We start from the raw sequence: 19063 nt of genomic DNA on the forward strand, positions 1-19063 counted from the left end.
GGTGTTCAGAGGGAGGCCGAGTCTGGTCTGACCCCTCCTGGAGGACGGATGGGGTGCTCGGCCCCCTTGTTGCCGTGTCCCTGGCCCCTCATGGGCCTCGACCTCCCTCTTGCCCCCTGTGTGCTCTCTGTGCCTCGACAGGAGGCCTGGCCACACTCGAGAATTCCTCAGGGAAACTCGAGCCGTGGTTACCACCAACGGGCAGAGACTGGGCAGTGGCCAGGTTTGTCCCCGCTTATGACTCCCACAGCTGTGTCCCTCTGAAGTTGTTTTAAGAGGCACAGGAACATAGGAGCTGTGCTTACAGGAAGAGTAATTTTGATTACCTTAAGCAAGCAGCGGGTGGGGACCTTGCCCACGGGGCCAAGGCCCATCTGGCCTGCGCGGCCCGGACGAGCCTGCCCCGTCCCCGAGCTCGGCCCCTGGAGCCGCATCCCTGGCTCACACAGCTCGGGACCTTCCGCCAGCTCAGGGACCGGGGTTCACAGAGATGCTTCCGCACCCGCGCCCTGGGCTCACGGGGCTCCAGAAAGTTAGCTGCTTTGTGGGTCTTGATGCCTTTAAGAACAGCAGGGTGTATTTTTAGTTTCCTGTTATGTTTTTCTGGAGGAGACGTGGATGCTGCTCCCTTGGGCCGCTGGTCTGCATTTTATCACCGAGTGGGTTCATCTGGTGGGTAATTTGTGCTGGGACTTCAGGCGTCCCGAGAGGCTGGTGTGGTCCTGGCACACAGACGCTGCTCCGGGCTCTGTGTGACTCACATTTCCTCCCTCTGTCTCCACCCTCCACCCCTGCCCGCCCGCACTGTGAGGCAGAAAAAGGAGATTTTGTCTACTTTATTTATAATTTCTGAATTGTAACGCACGTACATCTCTTCTTTGAAACCAGAATGGGAGTGGGAACGGTGGCTGGCTGTAACTGTTTGGGGACAGACTTCACAGGAGATGGGGAGGAGGGAGGTCTCGGCAGGAGACGGACAGCTGTTAATTCCAAGTAACCAGCCAGCCGGGCCCCGTCGCGCTGGCCAGCCATCGAGGGGCTTCCGGAGGCCAAGAGCTCGGTTTGCAGTCGTTCCTGCCAGTGGGCTTCTCGAAGCTCCCTCCCTCCAGGCCTGGCCCACGGGACACTGAGCCCTTTCAAGGCCCATCGGGAGCCTTTCTACCTTTTTTTTAAAACACGCAAACGGCCGTTGGGGCAAGGTTAGAAATACCACGCTCTGCGTTTCCGTGTCCCGACGTGGCGAGAAGCGGTCACAGAAAGGATTCTCTCGCTCAGCCAGCAGCTACTCTGAGCAGAGGCGGGATTGTGGCTCCCGGGCCCCGACTCATTACTCAGAGTAACTCTGCTCCCAGAACGCACGCGGTAACCAGGTCTACGCTTCCCGCCGGTGCACCTGGAGCTGGAGCCGGCGGGTCTGAGAGCCAGGACACCGCCCGGGTCCAGGTCCGGAGACCACGCGCCGTTTACCGGGTCACCGGCACGTCTCCTGTGTTTACGAGCCCTCCTGTGGGTGCCGTGGGGCCGGGGCGGCGAGCCTGTGGACGCGGGCAGGGTGGGTTTCGGGACGCTCGCTGCCCGGGGCTCCCTCCCACGGAGCCCGGGGTCTTCGGGCTCCACAAGGCTCCTTGCCCCCGCGTGTGGGCCTAGCGCATCCTCTCCGGTGGCAACGCTCACACGACGTTTTGCTCTCGCACATTAGCAGCCAGCACGGTGCGAGTGGACGGGGCTGTGGTCTTCGGGGTGGCCCGCGCCTGGTCGAGGCAAGGGGATTGGGGTGGTGTGCTGGACCGGGCACGCGGGTAACAGCCTTCGTTCTGCCCTTCTCTTCCAGACGGTCACCACATCTGGGAGGCTGAGGCAAAGACGGACAGAGGCCTGTGCAAGCCGGTGAGTAGGGCTTCCTGCGACACGAGCCGCTGGAAACACCGGGGTCAGGGCACAGCACGCGCCAACGGCGTGAAGGGCTTCCTGACACTGGTGCTCTTAGGACCCAGACCAGCCTGGGGCGGCACAGCGGGTGACCCGTAGGAGGGGACCCCGCACAGGGGAGCCTGGGACCCTCCTGCGCGGCAACTGCTCCCGGTCACGTGGCGGGCACCGTGGGCACAGGGCCTTCGCCACCCTCCTTGTCGTCGTCGCCAGGGGCCCGCACACAGCGCTGCCGCCGTCCGCCAGGAAGACCGGCTGTTCTGAGCCGCTGAGCGGGCGTCGCACCTGCCCGGGCTCGCCGGGATGCGCGAGGCTCCAGCAGCGTCCTTGGCACGATCTCGTCTCCCGCCACTCGGTAGACTCTTGTTCTGAACGTGAGCTGGCTGGATGTGAAGGCGGGTCTCCGTGCTGCTGATTCCGTTTTGCCAGTTAGCTGGCGCGCTTGCAGGCGCCGGAAGGTGGCGGGGCAGGTGCCCGGGCCTCGCTGGTGCCGCCGAGAGGATCCCGGGCCGCAGACGCCCGGCACACCCACACCCACCCACACCGCCTTTCTTGGCCTCCTTGGCTCTGTTTGCACGTGTCGGTGCCCACGTGGTTGTTTATGGGGGACGTTTTCTGTCTGGGATCACGCAGCGGGTCCAGCTTTCTTACGGCTCGCGTTAGCGCGGCCCGTCTTCTCCGTCCCCGAACCTTCGTTTGTGCCTTTGTGTTTAAAGTGGTTTCTTACAGACCGCAGGTAGCTGGGTCTTTCTTTCTGTCCACTCAGACAGCCTGCTAATTGGCGTTCTAGGGCGTGAGTGTTCCGAATGATTGCGGACGCGGGGGGATTAACGTCTGCCACGGAGTGTGTGTGTGCACGTGCATGTGCGTGTGTGTTCTCTGTGATCCTAGAAGAGCAACAGTCTTCAGGCTGATGCAAAACACACTGTGGCCGCAGGTGACTGTCTGAAAAAATTCAGAGTTCTTCCAAGCTCGGTAGCTCTTCCCCTGGCCATGGGCACAGGTGTGTGGGCACAGGCGTGTGGCCCTTCTTCTGACAGCGGGGGGGACGTGGGGCGTCCACCTGTTCAGAAATCGTGTTCAGGACAGTAACTTGCTGCTGTCTTTGGGCTCCCGGGGGCCCTGGCTGTTGGAGCCGGGGGACGGGGAGCCTTGGGTGGAGGGGTTTGCCGAAGCCGTCAGGTAACCGATCTCTGCCCTGCTGCTGGTAGGGCCTGAGTCACTACTGGAGATGCCTGTCCGCCGCGGAGGTGGCTCTTTGACGGCGGCTTGGTTACCGCAGGCCCGGCCCTGGGTCCTCACGGGTGGCTCTATCGGGACGAATCATCTTTTCTTGAGACTTAAGCCTCCTTTCCTAAAGCTCTGATCCGTTTACCAGAAGCCTGTCCAAGTGGTGTCACGTGGAAAAGATTCCTCCCTGGTCCCAGGGAAACTTGTGCTCAGGACCTGGCTCCCCTTCCGTGCTGTCTGGGCCCGGTCCCGCGCTCAGGACCGCACACAACACGCACACGCACGCTCACGCACGTGCACGGGCTCCTTCTGGCCCCGGGGCATTTCTTGCTGCCTGAGGAGCCCTGAGCAAGCGCCGTGGGCTCCGGGCGGCTGGGCTTCCAGAAGGGGGTCCCCCGGTGCAGCAGGCCCAGCAGCTGAAGTCCGCTCCAGACCACCACGGGCCTCGTGCGCACCTCCCCTGAGCAGGAAGAAGAGACCCGCAGAAATCCTGCAGCTTTCTCTATCGGGATCTTTCCTGCCAAGTTTGTGGGAGGTTTCGTGTCACTGGGCTTTCTTTTGCACTTTGAACGGTTGCATGTTTTAAAGGGAGCTGAGCAGTTAACAGCTGTGCGTTTCAAGAGAAACGTAACAGTACGTGCGGATGATGACGTACTTTATCTCTTAACTGAGGTTAAATTTTACATGTTATTTCTAATGACAAAAGGGTATTTATTCATTGTGGAAATTTGGAAAATACAAAAACTGAAAAAGAGAATAGAAGCACCTCGTGTAATTTTACCACTGCTGACTGTGGGCGTATGTCCTGCCAGGCTGTTCCTGGTGTGCGTGTATTCACACACGCGTGCCGTGGCTGTCATATTGAATGTGCCTTCTGCACGAAGCGGGATTATGCTGCACACACAGTTTATACGCTAGCAGGAGCCCTCAGCGGGGTTTCTTGTTCCGTGGGGTTCTGCGTGCCACCTGTAATGCCTGGTGTTTCCGTGGTGACACGTGTCCTGTGGCTGCATATTCCCCCTTCACCGTGCTCCCGGGAGGACGGTGTCGCGCACGTCCTGTTCAGAGAGGTGAAGCGTATCAGCCTGTGCCCGCATTGGAACGCGACCCCCAGTCGCCTACAGCTTACAAAAACCAAACCCGCAAAGCCCAACTGCTGACGAGGGCCTCCCTGCCTGGCACGCCCGCCCCTGCCCCACGTGACCCGTCACGGAGACTCCCGCTGACGCCTCTTTGTAGTCGTCTCCTAAAGCTCTTCCTTGCTTGTCTTCTCTTCCGTGGACGCTAGACTCCACCGTTTCCTCCACAGTGGCTCGCCCCCGGTGGGCGCCAGCTGTGTGCGGAGGCCGGGTGGGAACCCAGACCCGTGCTCCCGAGCCAGGCTCCCGACCGCGGGCCGCACCGCCGCCCGAGCCACCTCCTGGCCAAGACGCGGCACTGACATCCCCGGTAACCACAGCGCGGCCACCCTGCGCAACAGCCGTCCTCGGCACCATCGGCTGCACGTGCGCAGGGTCACGTCTGCAAGGGGCCAGCCGCTCAGGCTACTTGTTGCTTCTTCCAGACGGGATGCAGTTATTGAGACGACAAAACCACGTAGCCTGGAGGGAGCGTGGTCCCAGGGGAGGGGCCCAGAGCAGCTCTCGGCAGCAGGCTTCTTTCCCTCGGTTTCTTTATCTGTAACAGGAACAGGTTGGGCCCAAAGTTCTGTTCGGTTTCCTGTTTTAATATTCATACGATTCCATTACTAACCTGAGTCAATCAATTTTGCTATTAAGCTGGGTAACAAAACCTGATACGATGGATTTTTCTTATACGTTTTCTTTGCTTGTTAACTTAAATCATTTGACAAAAGCAATCGAAGAAACATTTTGGGTGTGAGATCCTGTCCCTCCCGTGAAATCAGGTACAGCGTGAGCCCCCGTGAGGACGTCGGCACTTTGGTGCACTGCACGCTGTCGGCTGGGGCTCAGGCCCCCCGACCGCCAGCCCGCGTCTCCCACAATGCCGTGCTGCCTCACGTGCCTTGTTTTATACCCGCACTTGAAGGAGCGTAATTTTTGTGAAAATGTCGTCAGTTCGTATTTTAAGCCATGGGAAGTTACCAGTGCCCCCCACAGCCCCCATCCCGATCTGTGCTTTCTTTCTAACTGTCCACACGCCCCTCAACCTGCTAGAGTCGAGCTCACCTGTTTGAGGGAGTCTGGGAGGCCATGACGGGCTTCGAGCCTTCGTCAGAGAACCTGTCCCCAGACACGTGTCTCCAGGAAGCCGGTCTCCTGGGTCTTCAGTGTGTTGCCTGAACAGGGGCTCACAGCTCCATCCGTGGGCCAAACGTGGAACTTTTCTCTAGTTTCCAAAGGCCACTGACCCCTTGGGTTAGGGCAGGCAGATACATCCGGGTGTTCCAAAGACCGAGTAGCTCCTCTCTCAGATTAGCGCCAGCAGCTTGTCTCTGGGGCTGAGTCGGTGGATCTTAGCCGAAGCCCCCGGCCTGCCTCCCCCCCACACGCTCCGCATCCACGGGCTGCCCGGGTGTGGCTGGCAGGTTCCATCCGCCCAGACGTGCGCCCGCGCCCCAGGCAGACTCTCTGTGGGCAGCTTCTTCCAAGCAGCCCGCACGGTCGGGAGCTGCTCGCCGTGGCCCCCACGCGGGCTGTTTACTGCAGGGTGCTTCGTGTTTGTGAGATGCTCACTGTCTCCCTCCTCTCTGCCGTTTGCTCGCCAGAATTCGTTGGTGGTCGAGATACCGCCTTTCCGCAATCCGAGAATAACGAGCCCCGTCCAAGTCAGTTTCTACGTCTGCAACGGGAAGAGGAAGAGGAGCCAGTATCAGCACTTGACCTACCTTCCTGCGAACGGTAACGCTGTCTTTCTAGCCTTAAGCGCTGAGAATGAGCCCGCAGGGTGCTTTTCCTAAGAGACGCATAGATGCCAAGATGCTGTCGGGGTGAAGCGGTGTGTGCGGAAGCTGCGTTATCGTCCTGTTGACAGGAACACGTCCTTGAGTCCAAAAAAAAAAAAAAAAAAGTGAAGCTTTCAGCGTATTTTCCTTTATTACTGCTGTGGGTGGGGGCTGCATATTGGGATAATGACGGGTCATTTTTGCCGCTTGCAAATAGAGAATGGCCCGCGGGGAGGACAAGTGCAGCCCTTTTGCGCCAAAGGCTGAGGTGGTCTAGGCGCGTGTGCAAGTCCTGGAGACGTGTAAGGTGGAAAACCAAATAGTTACCATAATTTGGCAGGTGCCTCTAGAAGTAAACCCGTGGCATTGAGCCTAAAGGCTGGTGCCTGATGTGGTCATTGACTAACATTAACGATTTCTGTGCTCGGGCTGAAACCCCCACGTCACATCTTTGGTCGAATAATTGCACCTTCCTGTGACTGTGAGGCTTTCAGGCCCAAGTACTTGTCACTCAACCGAAAACCACCCTCGTTGAGGTTGTGTGTTTACGCATTCTGAGGATACAGCCTTAGGACTTAGAAGACACTTCGCCTTCTCAGCTGTCTAAGGTGTTTCCTTAAAGAAAATACCAGTGTTTGCTTTTGCCCCCCCCGAATGTCGTCCTCAGAGCATCGCCTGATGCTCTGAGTGGTCCCAGCTGCGGTCATCCTGGATTTCATTGTGTTCTGTGTTAAGGTCATCAGTGGCGGCAGTCTTCTTGTATGGTAGCTTCTGTTCTAAAAGCTTAGGAGATTCGTGGGATTTAAGAGGGAAGTTATACCCTAAACACTATTGAAAAAGCAGCCATGTTGCTATCTTGGTGAAGTCAAGATTCTCTGAAGGTTTTCGTTTTCTCTGACTGTAACACATAATACCGAGTAGATGAGAGAAAGCCCTAGAATATCCGTGTTGATATCAAACCGTTAGAATTAACCGCTTTGGGGGCAAACGTTAGCCGTGCCTTTCAGGATTTGAATGATACGATCTTGTTGCGAAATTACGTCATGAGACTGCACACAACATAGCACCGTGTGCCCGTGAGCCGCTCACGCCAGGCCGGTCTGGTCTGTTCTCTTGTCTGCGACCCCGTCCTGGGTTATGTGGTCTGCTTCATGCAACTCGGTGAATCCTATCTGTTCTTGGAATAAGGTGCAATATATCCTACAAAAGAAAACATTTAGTCGTTTTGTGAAAATGTAATGATTGTGTGCTAATTAAACTTCCGGCGTGGTTGACCAAAAGTTGAACGTTTCAAAGAAAACCAGGCCTTTTAAGAAAAATTGCTTTTTAAAGCGGTTTAGAAAATCTCTAACGTTAGTGTTTCCTGCAGTCCCTGCTCCAAGTTCACGGTGCCCCGAGCAGTGTCAGGGGTGGAGGGGCCCCCGCCTGTGACCTGCACATCTCTCCTACGGGGGGCACACTGAGCCCCCAGGGACATGTTACTAAGACAGTGGGGTGCAGAGGGCAGTGTGTGGGCCATCCTTCTCCCCGCCCCGCAGCGGGAATCACGTCCTACAGCCTTATCCCACGGGGTCCTGACTGCGCCCCACCCCAGTGCCCCGGCGCCCCTCTCTCCACCTGCCCCAGAGACCTCGCCGCCCCCCTCCCCGCCCCCTCCATCCGCCAGGCGCCCCGCCGCCACGTGCCAGGCACCTCACACACGTACTCTGGACTCTGTTCCACTTGGACCTTCTCTCTGTAGCCGGTGCTCCGCCCCAGACGTCGTCTGTCCCCTAGCGCAGGGGCCAGTGACTGTGGGCTGGACATACCTGCCATTCTGCTGGCCTGTCTGCCTCTCTCAGGCCTCAGTGACCCTCCACGCTTCTCTCCTTGAAATTTGCTTCCAGCCCCTCGGAGCCTGAGGCATCCTCGCTGCCGGCCCCTGGGAGCACCCGGCCCTGCCCCGGCTTCCTGGGGCAGCCGGCGTCTGCTGCCCTGTGGGGTTGGGACGGGGCCACGCGCGCCGCTAGGCTGTAAGCTCCCTGGAGCAGGACCCTCGGCCGGGATCTGATCTCGTGGCTGAATCACGGGGTCTACCCTTACGTGGCTTTAAGAATAAATAAGCGAACGAATGAAAAACTAGAACCCGTGTGTCTGGTTTTCGGTTTGGTGTTTCTCCTGCCGTGCACTCCCCAGGCTCGCCCGGCCATGAGCAGGACGCACAGACCCGCACTCGGCACCTAGACAGCGCCCCCCACCCTGTCCCCCTGGGCTGAGTCTCCCACCTCACGGACCGCGACTGTCGACTCCGAGCCCAAAGATGCGTGCTGTGCTGTGTCGACGAAAGCTTGGTAGCAGACGGGGCGTGCCGCACGGACTAGAAGACATCGGCCTGTTTGGGGCGGGCTCCCGTCTGAGGGCAAGCACAGCGGGGCCCTGGCTTCTGTGTATTCCGACGGCAGGTTCTTTCCAAGGTTATTAAATGTGCTGTTGAAACGGGCAAGGCTTTGGAAGTAAGTCCTCTTAAACTCTACCCGAAAAACTTATTTTCACGTTCAAATGTGTAAAATCAAGTGCCACTCTAGGGTTTCCGTCAAAATTAGCCGTGGGTACAGGTGATGGTGTGGCCTCATTCGTCCTCATGGTGGGCTCTCAGACATGTGACCCCAAGGGACAGTGCCCCCGGGAGGCCACCCTCATGCAGAGAGGTGGGGACGCTCACTGCCCCCGTGTGGCCCCTGGCGGTGCAGGTGACGGAAGTGAGGGAGTCAGAGCATTTGTTGCTCGGGGACGTGTACTCTGGTCACCTTCCCCGCTGCTGGGCTCGGCTCGCCGGTGACCTGACAGCTGGACGGCAAGCGAGTTGACCGCGGCTCCCTGGGATGACGCCCTCCTCTCTTTCCATCTGCACCACACGCGTCTGCGGGGCCTCCGGTCTCAGGGTCGTTCCCAGCGGTCGGCCTGGAAGAGGCCATGAGGCATCACACGCAGGGCCTGCCGGGCTGCGATGGAGCGCGGGCCCCTCTCTGGGTGTTGGCCGTGGGTGTGACGGGGGGGGGGGGGGTGGGGGGGGGTGGGGGGTGGGGGATGGAGTGCGCACCTGCCGCTCGTGCCCCGGGGCAGCACCTGAAGGCAGCCATGAGAACATCCGGTGCGATCCTGGAAGACGCCGCAGAGGACACAGAGCCAGAGAGGTTTTCTCGTTCCTCGTGTGTCACCGTTCCTGTTAACCGTGCCTCCCGCAGCCCCTGCAAGTAGCGCGTCAGGCCCCTGGCTGGGCTGGGCGGGCCGTCAGTGCCCTGGTGCCCGCCTCGGGGCAGACTCTGCCGGGAGCGGGGGCACCTCTCACCGTTGGGCCAGCTCGTGTTAGGTGTGGAGAAGGACTTGACCCGCGGGCCGCGGCTCCTGAGACCGAGGGGAAGAAGAGTGTCCACGTCAGCGGTGACTCTGTGGGCTCATGTACCCGACGGCTGCCCCAGTGCCTGGGACAGGCAGGGAGGGGGCAGGAGCTCAGGCAATAAGCATTTCTGCTTATGGCCTCAAACTTACATACCAAGGTCAGTCTGTCTTTAAGATGAGAAAATAAATGGTGACAAACTATCGAGTCTCGGAGAGTGCGTCTTTGTGTCTGAGATGTTTGTAGTCGGTTTCCCAGAAGGTGCCTATGATGGCTCCTGGCCCCTGCTCACTGTCGCTTGTGGCTGAGCAGGTAGGGGTCCTGGAGTTCCCCCAGGATCAGTGGGGATGGCTTTGGGGACACACCATTGTTGGAGGTCCCAGGCGGCTAGAGCTCCCTTCCCTGGGCCCTGCCTGTCCACCACCGACAGACAGTAGAAGGTCACGGCCGGGGACCGCTTGGCATGGGGCAGCTCCTCTAACAGAGCCCTCTTGGGACCGGGGTAGGGGGAGCTCGGAGCCAGGTGGCGGGGCCGGGGCTCTGTGGGCCCGACGTCAGCAGCTGGAGGAGGAACCACGGGAGGAGCGGGGCTCACCGCTCGCCACGGACCTCGCGGTTACGGTAGTTGGTAACCCCCACGAGATAGGGAGCGGAAGGACGCTACGCCTCCGCCCCGGCAGGTGCAGACAGGAGTGGATTCTCTGTGTTCCGTTTGCATCGTGTGGTCCGGAAATGAGAGTCCCCAGAGCCGAGGCTGCCGACGGGAGGAGCCGGCCGCGAGCGGTCTGCGGGCCCGAGGGCCAGAGCGGTCTCCCTCCTGTGGCCACCTGCAGACCCAGCTCTCCAGGGGCGGCCCCGTCTGTAGATGGAACCACGGACAGCGGCTTCCAGTCCCGTCAGCCCAGTGGCCTTGTCTTCACAGCAAGCTCTGGGTCTGCCTTTTCCACTGAGCTTTGGGCCTTGTTGCTTTTCTGAGTCCTTCGCGTTCAAGTTTGGTCCCAAAGTAATTGCCTCCACGAAATCCTAAAGATGCTTAGTAGTGACTCAGCTGGGAGAAGCTTCACAGCCCCTCAGGCCCCCGGGCCCTTGTCGCAGCCCCCAGGGCTGGGTGGGAGGGCACCCTCTGACAGACTCCTCTGGGCCAGGCCTCACCGGGGCACCCACTCCCCACGTCCCCTCGTCCTGTGGGTAACAAGGAGGTGGGCTTGGTCCATGCAGAGCTCGCGGAGGCCGAGTTTCCTAGGGCACTGTGCCCCCCACTTCTTCTGAAGAGGGCTGCGAGGCATAAGCACGTGGTCCTCGACCCCTAGGCCCTGCTGGGCGAGTGTCCCCACCCCACCGGATAGGAGCTGGGGCGGAGCCCGGCAGGGCAGCCTGCCACCGTCCACAGCGGGGTCCGCCGGGCTGAGACCTCACCCGAGCCCCGTGTGCGTGCGGCCGGAGCTTTGCCTCTCACGGAAGACCTTCGGGGCTCAAACAGAGAAGACTGCCACGTTTCTGACCCACGGGTATGGAGGGTCAGGTTGGCCCAGGTGGCAGAGGGGGTGTCCGTTCTGGGGACTCCTGCCCACCCTGGACTCCCTTCTCAAGGCAAAGCAAAGTCAGTGGTGCCCGTCCCGTGACCCCAGGACACCCGGCTTCGGGCCCACTGTGGTCAGTGGCACAGCTGGTCCCCGTGGACATTGTGGAACGTTCTTCCCAAGTCAGCTGAGCCGTGTGATAGCCGCACCGCCGAGCGAGCACGTTGGGAGCGGGGCCAGTGCACGGCACACGGCTGTGAGCACTTTGTGTGGGACACTCTGCCGTCGCTTCTCGTCGGAGCCTCGCACAACCTGCGTGAGGCTGGTTTTACTAGGTCCCCGTGTTTACTGGCTCTCCTGCTATTCCAGCCAGAGGCTGAGGGACCCGTGTTCTGATTTCTGCTTCCACATCTTCAGCCTGCCGTGTAGAGGTGAGGGGAGCTGGCTGTCCAGTGTAGCTGGGTCTTCCTTGCCCGCAGGAGCCAGGCCCGGGATGCCCTGGGTGGGGACCGTCCCCACCGGCCTGGCGGGAGCTGGACAGGGATTCGGGAGCCATCCTCCAGGCTCAGGAAGGCCGGCTTCCTCCTTCCCTGGCGAGATTCGGCTTCCCGTATCACCTTCCGGACGCCGCGTCTACCAGCGCTCGGCCACGTGTCGCTGGCCCTGCCGTTGGGTGTCGGGTTCGGTCGTGAGAGGCCCCCAGGTGTCAGAAGCAGGGCTCAGGCGAAGGAGAAGCGGAGAAGCGTTTCCCTCCCAGGCGCCTGGCACCCCCCAGTCAGACGCCCTGACCACCAGCTCAGACGGCACACAGACCCTGACGTGCTGGCCACAGGGAGAGGATTTGAACTTGCAACGGACTGAGGGGTGGACTGTGGGACGGGGCGCCTGGGTCTGAACCTGTGTGAACGAGCACACGTCCGGCCTGCTCAGGAAACGGGAGAGCCACTCCACGGGGGGCGCGTCTGGGGGGACGCTGGGGGCCGGGGAGTGGGGGTGGCTGTGCCCAAGTCTCCTTCACAGAGTCCGTGCTGCCCTCAGGGACCAAGCGGAGGGGGCGGGGCACGGGCTGCCAAACACAGAAGGACCACGTGCTGTGGATGGGCGTCCTGTCCCTGGGAGCCTGGTCCCGCCAGCTGTGGGGGAGGCAGCCCCCTGGGCCCTGCCCAGAATCACAGCCGTGGGTGCAGCTGCTCGGGGGCAAACAGCAGGACCGTGGATCTCATTCCCTCCAAAGGCGGTTTTGGCCATTCCTGGATGAAAATGCTCGATGCGTCTCGTGGCGTGTGCGATCCAGTGTGACTGGTCGGCAGCTCCCCACAGGTGGGGATCCAGAGGAGATTGGGGTTGGTGCCCCATACGGGGTTCCGGCCCCGTCTCTCAGCCTCGGTCCCCACCCGCAGGACCGGTGTGATGCCACTGGGTCGGGATGGCCGTTGCTGCCTGGCTCCGTGGAGCGTCCACGGCCCCGTGAGCCCAGAGAACCCTACCTGGCTGGAAATGTGGGAGGTTTGGCGTAGATGCTGGTTAAGCTGTGTGGAAAAGACGGGGTGGAGTCCCGAGTTGAAATGCCCTCCGTGTCCGTCATCGCGTGGCTCGCGGGTCGGTGTGCGTCAGCTGGCCCGCTGGTCCCCCCCGCCCCCGACCAGGCCCCATTCCCTCTGGGCTCCGGGTGTGGAAATGGTGCGTCCTGCCCCTTGGGGTGGGCCCTTCAGGTGGCTGCGGTTACTACATTGCCTTTCTCATTATTTGGAAAAGTCATGCCCTGAAGTTATCATCGTGGGTGTTTATACTGACAGTAAAACTGGGGCTTTAATGTCAGGCAGCGAACAGAAAACAATCTGATCTTTGTTCTCTAGGGTTTAGAACAAAACCCCTTTTGTCCAGAACCGTGCAGGGTACCTGGGGAAGTGATCCAGGCCGACGCAGCTGGGGTCACTTGCACGCGTGCGTGTGCAGGGAGAAGGGGGTGGTGGGGGCGGCTCCCTGCACCGTGTGGTGGCTTCGGCATCCGGGGTATCTTGGCACGAGCCGTTGCAGATGAAGGGGTTCTGGGGGCTGGGACTCCGGGCCGGTGGGTCACATCTAGGGAGGGCTGCCCGCAGGTGGCCGGCAGATGTCACCTTCTCGCCGTGTCCCCGCACGGCAGAGGAAGGTCTCTCTCTTGCCTGTAGGATCAGGGCTCCCCGGACTTCATTCAGCCATCATTGCCCCCTGAAGGGCCGTCTCCAAATACCAGCTGTGGCGAGGCTAGGCCTTCAACCTATGGGTTTGGGGGACACAGTGTGGTTAGTCGCAGTGTCTCTGGCCTATCCGAGGCCAAAGAGCGGGGCCCTGACTCGCGAACCCCCACTTCTCCCAGTGCCAGCAGAGGCAGGGGTTTGCAAACGGGGGGCACGCACCAGTAGCCCCCGCACGCGGACTGCCCATGTGGCCCCCTTGCCATTTGCTGGGTAGGTGGGACTCTGTCCTGGGGATAGGGAAGCAGGCCCACAGGAGTCATGCAGTTAGCCAGTGACTGTGCAGCCCGTGGGTCACTGCAGGACTCAGGCCCCCCGTCCGTGTGTGCTCCCCGAGGTGCGGGTCTCTCGTCCCCACTTCCGTGTGTGCAGCAGGCCGCACATCTAGGAAGGAATATTTAAAAGGAAAGGCGGCAGATAGGAATTGTGCTTTCTGCTCACCGGCTTTGGGACTGGAGAGCATTTCACAACTTGTGTCCTGCTTCGTTAATCGGAATCTGAGTACTGGGTCAGGTGCTGGGGCCACGAGATCGCTGATGTTTGGGGACGCAGGACTCGAAGAACGGCTTTGCTTTCAGGTAGCTGAGGTGCTGATGGGGGGGTGGGGAGTTCCCCCGACGTTTCCATTACAAACGGGAAGCGCCTTTGTCTTCTCGGGCCCCTGAGCTGGAGGGTTGGCCCAAACAGCATCTCGAAATTGAATTGCTCGACTTTGCTCTTCAGCAAGAGGACAGGGTGTGTCTGATCATGGGCAGGACATGGGGAAGACTTGGGACGGCTGGTCTGGTGTAAGAGGGGACCGTGTCCCCCTGTCCACTTGGGGGAGGCCATCACATGTGTCCGTACCGGCTCACAGGCCTCGGGATGGTCTGAGCATTTTCTGGAGGGAGTCCTGTCACGTTGCTCTGGGGCAGCTGTGGGAGCTGGTCCCGGCCACTGCCCTCTCCATCCAGGAGGGGTCCTGGGGGTCGGGGACTGCCTGGGGGCCAAAGCCCCGACCCTGCTGCTGGGTCCTGCTACATCACCTGCTGAAATTGTCAGTGGCGGCCATTTGGCACCTGCATGGAATCCCTAGGTGAGAGGGAGTGGCTGACCCGAAGGCCTGGCCATCTCGGGGGAGACCGTGAGCCTGGCTGGGTGTGTGCACTGTGCACTCTGCTTGAGGGGCACGTGGATGGGGTGGATGGGGTGGGATGGGGCGGCCACACCTGGGGACCCACGCGTCCACCCTGGGTCCCACCCTGCGGAGCAAGGCGCACACTCACTGCTTGATCTCCTGTGTGAGACACAACAGCACAGCCCACGTGCGAACCACGTGTGGGCCACGAGGCCCGTGCTTGGATGCCCCAAAGCACCCGAGCCTGAGGAGCAGCAGGGAATCTGCTTGGAGCGATTTGAGGGAGGTGGCCGGCACTGCCTTGAGCCCCGCCTGACCTAACCTGGGGCTCTGAGGAGGGCCCTGCTCTGCCCACAGGAACAGGAAGCCGCTGCTGTGTGTGTGTGTGTGGGGGGGGGGGGGCCGGGCCCATTTGCCAGACATGGGGTTTCTTCGAGCCAGGCCAGGATGTTCTGGAATGGTCTTTGGCCCACAGATGGCCATTGCAGGGGCTGTGGGTGGTGCGGGGTCCTTGCGGAGAGGCATGCCTGCCACACGGCCCAGGAGAGAAGGCGCTGCAGCCTGGGGACCAGAGGTCCTGTTTGGGGGCAAAGCCCCTCCTGAGACAGCCGCTCTTTGCCAGGGCACGGGGTGCCCGGCTTCGGGGGGTCGAGGGGACGTCTGCTCTCTCCTCCGCAGAACGCGGTCGCTGCGCTCGGGGTGTGAACGCCAGCACGGCTGGGGTGGCACCCCACCTCTTCCATGAGAACAGGCTTTGTGAGCGGCGGCCGCCTTCGAGATTAACACTAATCTCTCGCACGTTTGCCGTAATGAATCTGGATTATAAACTCGCCTCCTGTCCCGGCCCCCCGCCCAGGCCAGCGAGGTGGACGGCGGGAAGGAACCAGACATGGCGTCACACCAAGCGCCGGGTCTGGAAGGAAGCTGCTCTCGGCCGTGGCCGCGGCCCCCCAGCGCTTTCCGCACCGCCCAGGGCCCCGCGCAGGACGCGGCCCCTTTCTTCCCTCGCTAATAGGAAACAGGAGGCGGCGTCTCGCTCTGATTTACAGCGAGGACGCGCGTTTGCTTTGAAATCCAACACAAGAAGTGTGATTTAGACGCCGGATGTTCATGCTTGGAGCCCCTGAAGGTGCCACGGGGACGGCGGGAACCGTGGCTGCCGCGTGGATGTCCCGCGTCCCCGGGCCTGGTTCCCAGAGCACATCCGCCCCTGTGTCTGCTGCCCTTCGCCTGTGGTCGGGCCTGTCCTCCTGTGGCTCCCACCCCCCGGCCCTGAGCCCCGGGGTCTCTCTCTTGGTGGCTCCTCTGTCACCCGTGGTCCCTGGCCTGTGTGGGACCCTCGAGCACAGGAGGGCCACTGTGTCAGTTTATTCCCTGAGGGAGTCTGTCCAGGGGCTTTAGGCAGAGGTCAGGCCCACCTCATGGGGTTGGTGGGGTCTCGGCTGCAAACACAGGAGGGACGTGGGCACCGGGCACCGCAGTACCGAGGAGCCCGTGGGGGCCAGGCCGGCTGGACGGGGTGTGGTCCAGCCCCATGGCGTCGGTCCTGCCACAACTCTCCACTGCCCCCCCCACACCATTGGACGGTGACCCGTGTCCTGTGGGGCAGGCCCCACGCTGCGAAAGCTTTTCCAGAAGGTCCTGGGGAGCCCAGTGACACGGGAGTTAATGCCGGTGCCACTGGGAGGCCTTAAACAGGTCATAAACAGCATGCACGAGCCAGCAGACCCCAGCTCACCCCTGCCCGCCGAGGGCGGCTGCCGGGCCTCTGACCAGCCTCCCGGGGTCCCCGGTTCTGGCCACTCGCACCGAGCCCCATCCCTACGTGGCGGCTGAGTCGCGCTGGCCGGCCTTTCCCGGCAGCTGGTTTGCCTGTGCGGTTCTGAGGCTCAGTGCAGACGGGATAGGAGTTTTTAAAGAGCTCAGGGGACACCTCGCGGGAGAGACGAGTGGGCCCCGTGCCTGGCTGGAAATCCAGTGCAGTGAAGACAGAGTCCCAGTAGGGTTTCATTTAATCCGCCAGACATGTACGTGTTCTCAAGATCAGGAACTTGAAAGCTACCCAGCGAATTCGGAATTTAACCTCCGCCGTTCCGTTCGCCGGCACGTCGCCGCTGGACCGAGTTCCTGGGGCCCCGCCAGAAGGTGAAGGCCTGTCTGCCTCTCTGGGCCTGACTGTCGCCTGGGCCGTTCCGGATTCACAGTGTGCGGGAAGCAGGCCGGGGCGGTCCTGCCTGGGAACACTGTCACCCTGCAGGCCGCGTCCCCTGCCACCCGGCACTTTGGGTGTGACGTGAGCGGGGGCCCAGCACTGTGCCCTGTTAACCGCGGGGCAGCTGGAGGTCCAGCTCCCGCCCCACCTTGGGGAGGCCGCGTCAGGCTGCGCCGCACAGCACAGCCTCTCCCCAGAGGCGGGCTGCCGAGCCGGAGGCCCCGCGGCTGGGGGTTGGGGGGGGGCTCGATGACAGAAACCCCGGCCACAGCAGCTCCAGAGTCAGTGGTGGCCACTGCTGGGTGGGCGGAAGTTAACAGAGAGCCCCCAGGGGCGCGAGGGCTTATGAGGGGCCACCCGACACGGCCACTGTTCCCACACACGCGCACGGACGCTGGAGCCTAGGGACGCACTGCGCCTCAGGTGGGGCCAGCCGGGGGCTCCTGGGTCAGGGGCCCGAGGTCACTGTGGCCCCCGTGAGGAGCAAGGCCTGCTCTTCTGCACGCGCACCCAGGCCCTCACGGGTCCTGGCTCCTCCCAGAGACCCGTGACGGTGGCCCAGAGCACGTGTGATGGACACGCAGCGATAAAACGCCACCCTGAGAAGAGCTGCTCTTCCTGGGTCCCTCCTGCGGCCAACTGCGCTTTTCTCTGGACGCCCCTGCGCTGGGACTCGCCCGCAACCAGAGCCCTGCCCTCTGCCCTCCGGGTCCCGCGGAAGAGAGTGCGCTCACCCGGCAAGAGTGCAAGAGTGGTGTGCGTGTAGCGGCCCTTGGGGACACGCGGCTGACGCACACCTGCCCGGCGCCCCCACGGTGCCTGGTGTGAACGCCACCCCTTGCTCTGCTGCTCTCTGTCCGGCCCTCCTGCCCCCAAAAACGCGAAGCAAAAGAGAGCGATCCTGTGGCGAGCCCCGGGAGCCGAGCACCAGGACTTGGCGGCTCTGAGGGGAACTAGACAACCGGGAACCTGCCGGTCACATAGCGCGGGCGCCGCCTTCGAACGGAGATTAGATGGAGCCGGTCACCAACTCAGGGCCGTGCCTCGTAGGCGCTGCTGCGTAAGAAGCGGCCCTGCCGTCCACGGCGGCCGGCAGGTCTCGGGGCGCGGACGTGCTCTAGTGAGGGCCGAGGCCGGGGCCACGCGGCCCACAGGCTGGTTCCCCCAGTGCGGCGGACCCCACCGCCACGCATCCTGCACGCGTCGGTCTCCTAGGAAGAGAGGGGAGGGTGGGTGGGAAGGTCTCGAGACAGCCCCTCACCCAGGAGACCTTCGGCTGCGTGGGTGACCGTCGCGGCACCAGGTGCGCCGTGAGCCGGCTTTGGGGAACAGGCGAGGAGGCGGGGCCCTGGGAGCGCGCGGGGGCAGGAGATACGGGAAGGTGGGAGGACGGAGCGGGTCCCGCGAAAACCCACAGCACACCCGCCCCGTCTTGGAAGCCGGAGCCGCTCGCGCCGTCTGGCCCAGGTCTGGCAGAGAGGACGGGCCGCTGTCCTGCTGTCTGCCTCACGGCCCTGCTTCCCGGCGCGGGGAGACGGGACGGCCTAGAGCCGCACCCCAGCTGCGTGGCTGGGGTGGCCTGTGGCTCCGAGGCGGCTGCCCCACGGAGCCGCCTGGGTGGGTGCGTTCTCCCCGCGCGTCAGAGGCTTCCCCCCGCCGTGTAGTCGCGGACCGTTTCTCTCGGGGTTTCCGGACATCTCCGCGCCACCTCGGTGCATGTTCGAGTTCACCGAACGTGCAGACGTTTATCAGATAGGGCGTCGGTAGCAGGAGGAAGGCGGTTGTACATCCAAGTTAAAATTTTCGCTTTGATTGCTACAAATCCGCGGGCCCTTGGGTCCAAAGCTTCTACTGCAGTTTGCAAATGGATTTTTATAGCACATTAGTGCTGGGGGGGATTCCAAGCAAAACAGTGTTCTCAGTATTAGAACCAGCTGCAGCTTTCTGGAGACGGTGACTCACACCCTCCTCTTAATTGGGTGGGAGAACCAGGCGGGGACGCACGGGGACTCGGGACGCTGTTTATTTTGCGAGGGCGTCCTGGCCACAGCCCGCCCCATCCCCCCCCCATCACGGCGTCTGCAGCCCGTGTTCATTCCTCTCCTTTCTTTCTTGCAGCTCCAACCATAAAAACAGAGCCCGCAGACGACCACGAGCCTGCCCTGACCTGTGGGCCAGGGGGCCAGGGCCTGAGCCCGCTCCCGCAGCCGCGCTTCAGCCAGCAGCTCGTGGTGCCACCCGACCCGGGCTCCTGCCTGGTGGCCGGCTTCCCGCCCTGTCCGCAGAGAAGCACCGTGGTGTCGCCGCCACCCGGCACCGGCCAGGAGCTCCACGACCTGTCTTCCGCCGCCTACGGCAAGGGCACGGCCAGCCAGGGCCACGGCCACCTTGGACTTCAGCGGCCGGCCGGAGGGGTGCTCGCCGTTCGGGAGACGCCGAGGCCTGTGGGCGTGCACCCCGGGCCCCCCCAGCAGCCGCCCCCCGCCCTGCTGCAACCACAGGTGAGTGCACGGCTGAGCAGCGGCTGTCCCCTGGGC

At 62.1% G+C, this 19063-nt stretch overlaps 1 protein-coding gene and 1 long non-coding RNA gene across 10 annotated transcripts in view; one reads left to right on the top strand and one right to left on the bottom strand.

Moving 5' to 3' along the window:
• The window catches only part of NFATC1 (nuclear factor of activated T cells 1), a 105333-nt gene that overhangs the window by 55602 nt on the left and 30668 nt on the right, over positions 1-19063 (top strand). For 4 of the 9 annotated variants that reach the window (XM_086683282.1, XM_086683280.1, XM_086683283.1 and 1 more), the window contains exons 7-9: positions 1832-1887; positions 5888-6020; positions 18645-19027. In XM_086683282.1, coding sequence (XP_086539408.1) covers positions 1832-1887; positions 5888-6020; positions 18645-19027 — 572 coding nt within the window. Of the gene's footprint in view, positions 1-1831; positions 1888-5887; positions 6021-7433; positions 8189-18644; positions 19028-19063 lie in introns of those variants that run through there. The other 5 variants (XR_015242683.1, XM_086683281.1, XM_086683284.1 and 2 more) reach the window with 3 other exon arrangements.
• Positions 822-8434, bottom strand: LOC147575720 (uncharacterized). The gene is made up of 2 exons (XR_015242685.1): positions 8329-8434; positions 822-7264 (listed from the first exon to the last, which is right to left on the bottom strand). It is a non-coding gene; the product is annotated as an uncharacterized LOC147575720 (long non-coding RNA).

Source organism: Puma concolor, chromosome D3 (assembly GCF_028749965.1).
Source record: "Puma concolor isolate L17-30 chromosome D3, mPumCon1.1.hap2, whole genome shotgun sequence".
In the NCBI taxonomy this organism is placed as follows: Eukaryota; Metazoa; Chordata; class Mammalia; order Carnivora; family Felidae; genus Puma; species Puma concolor.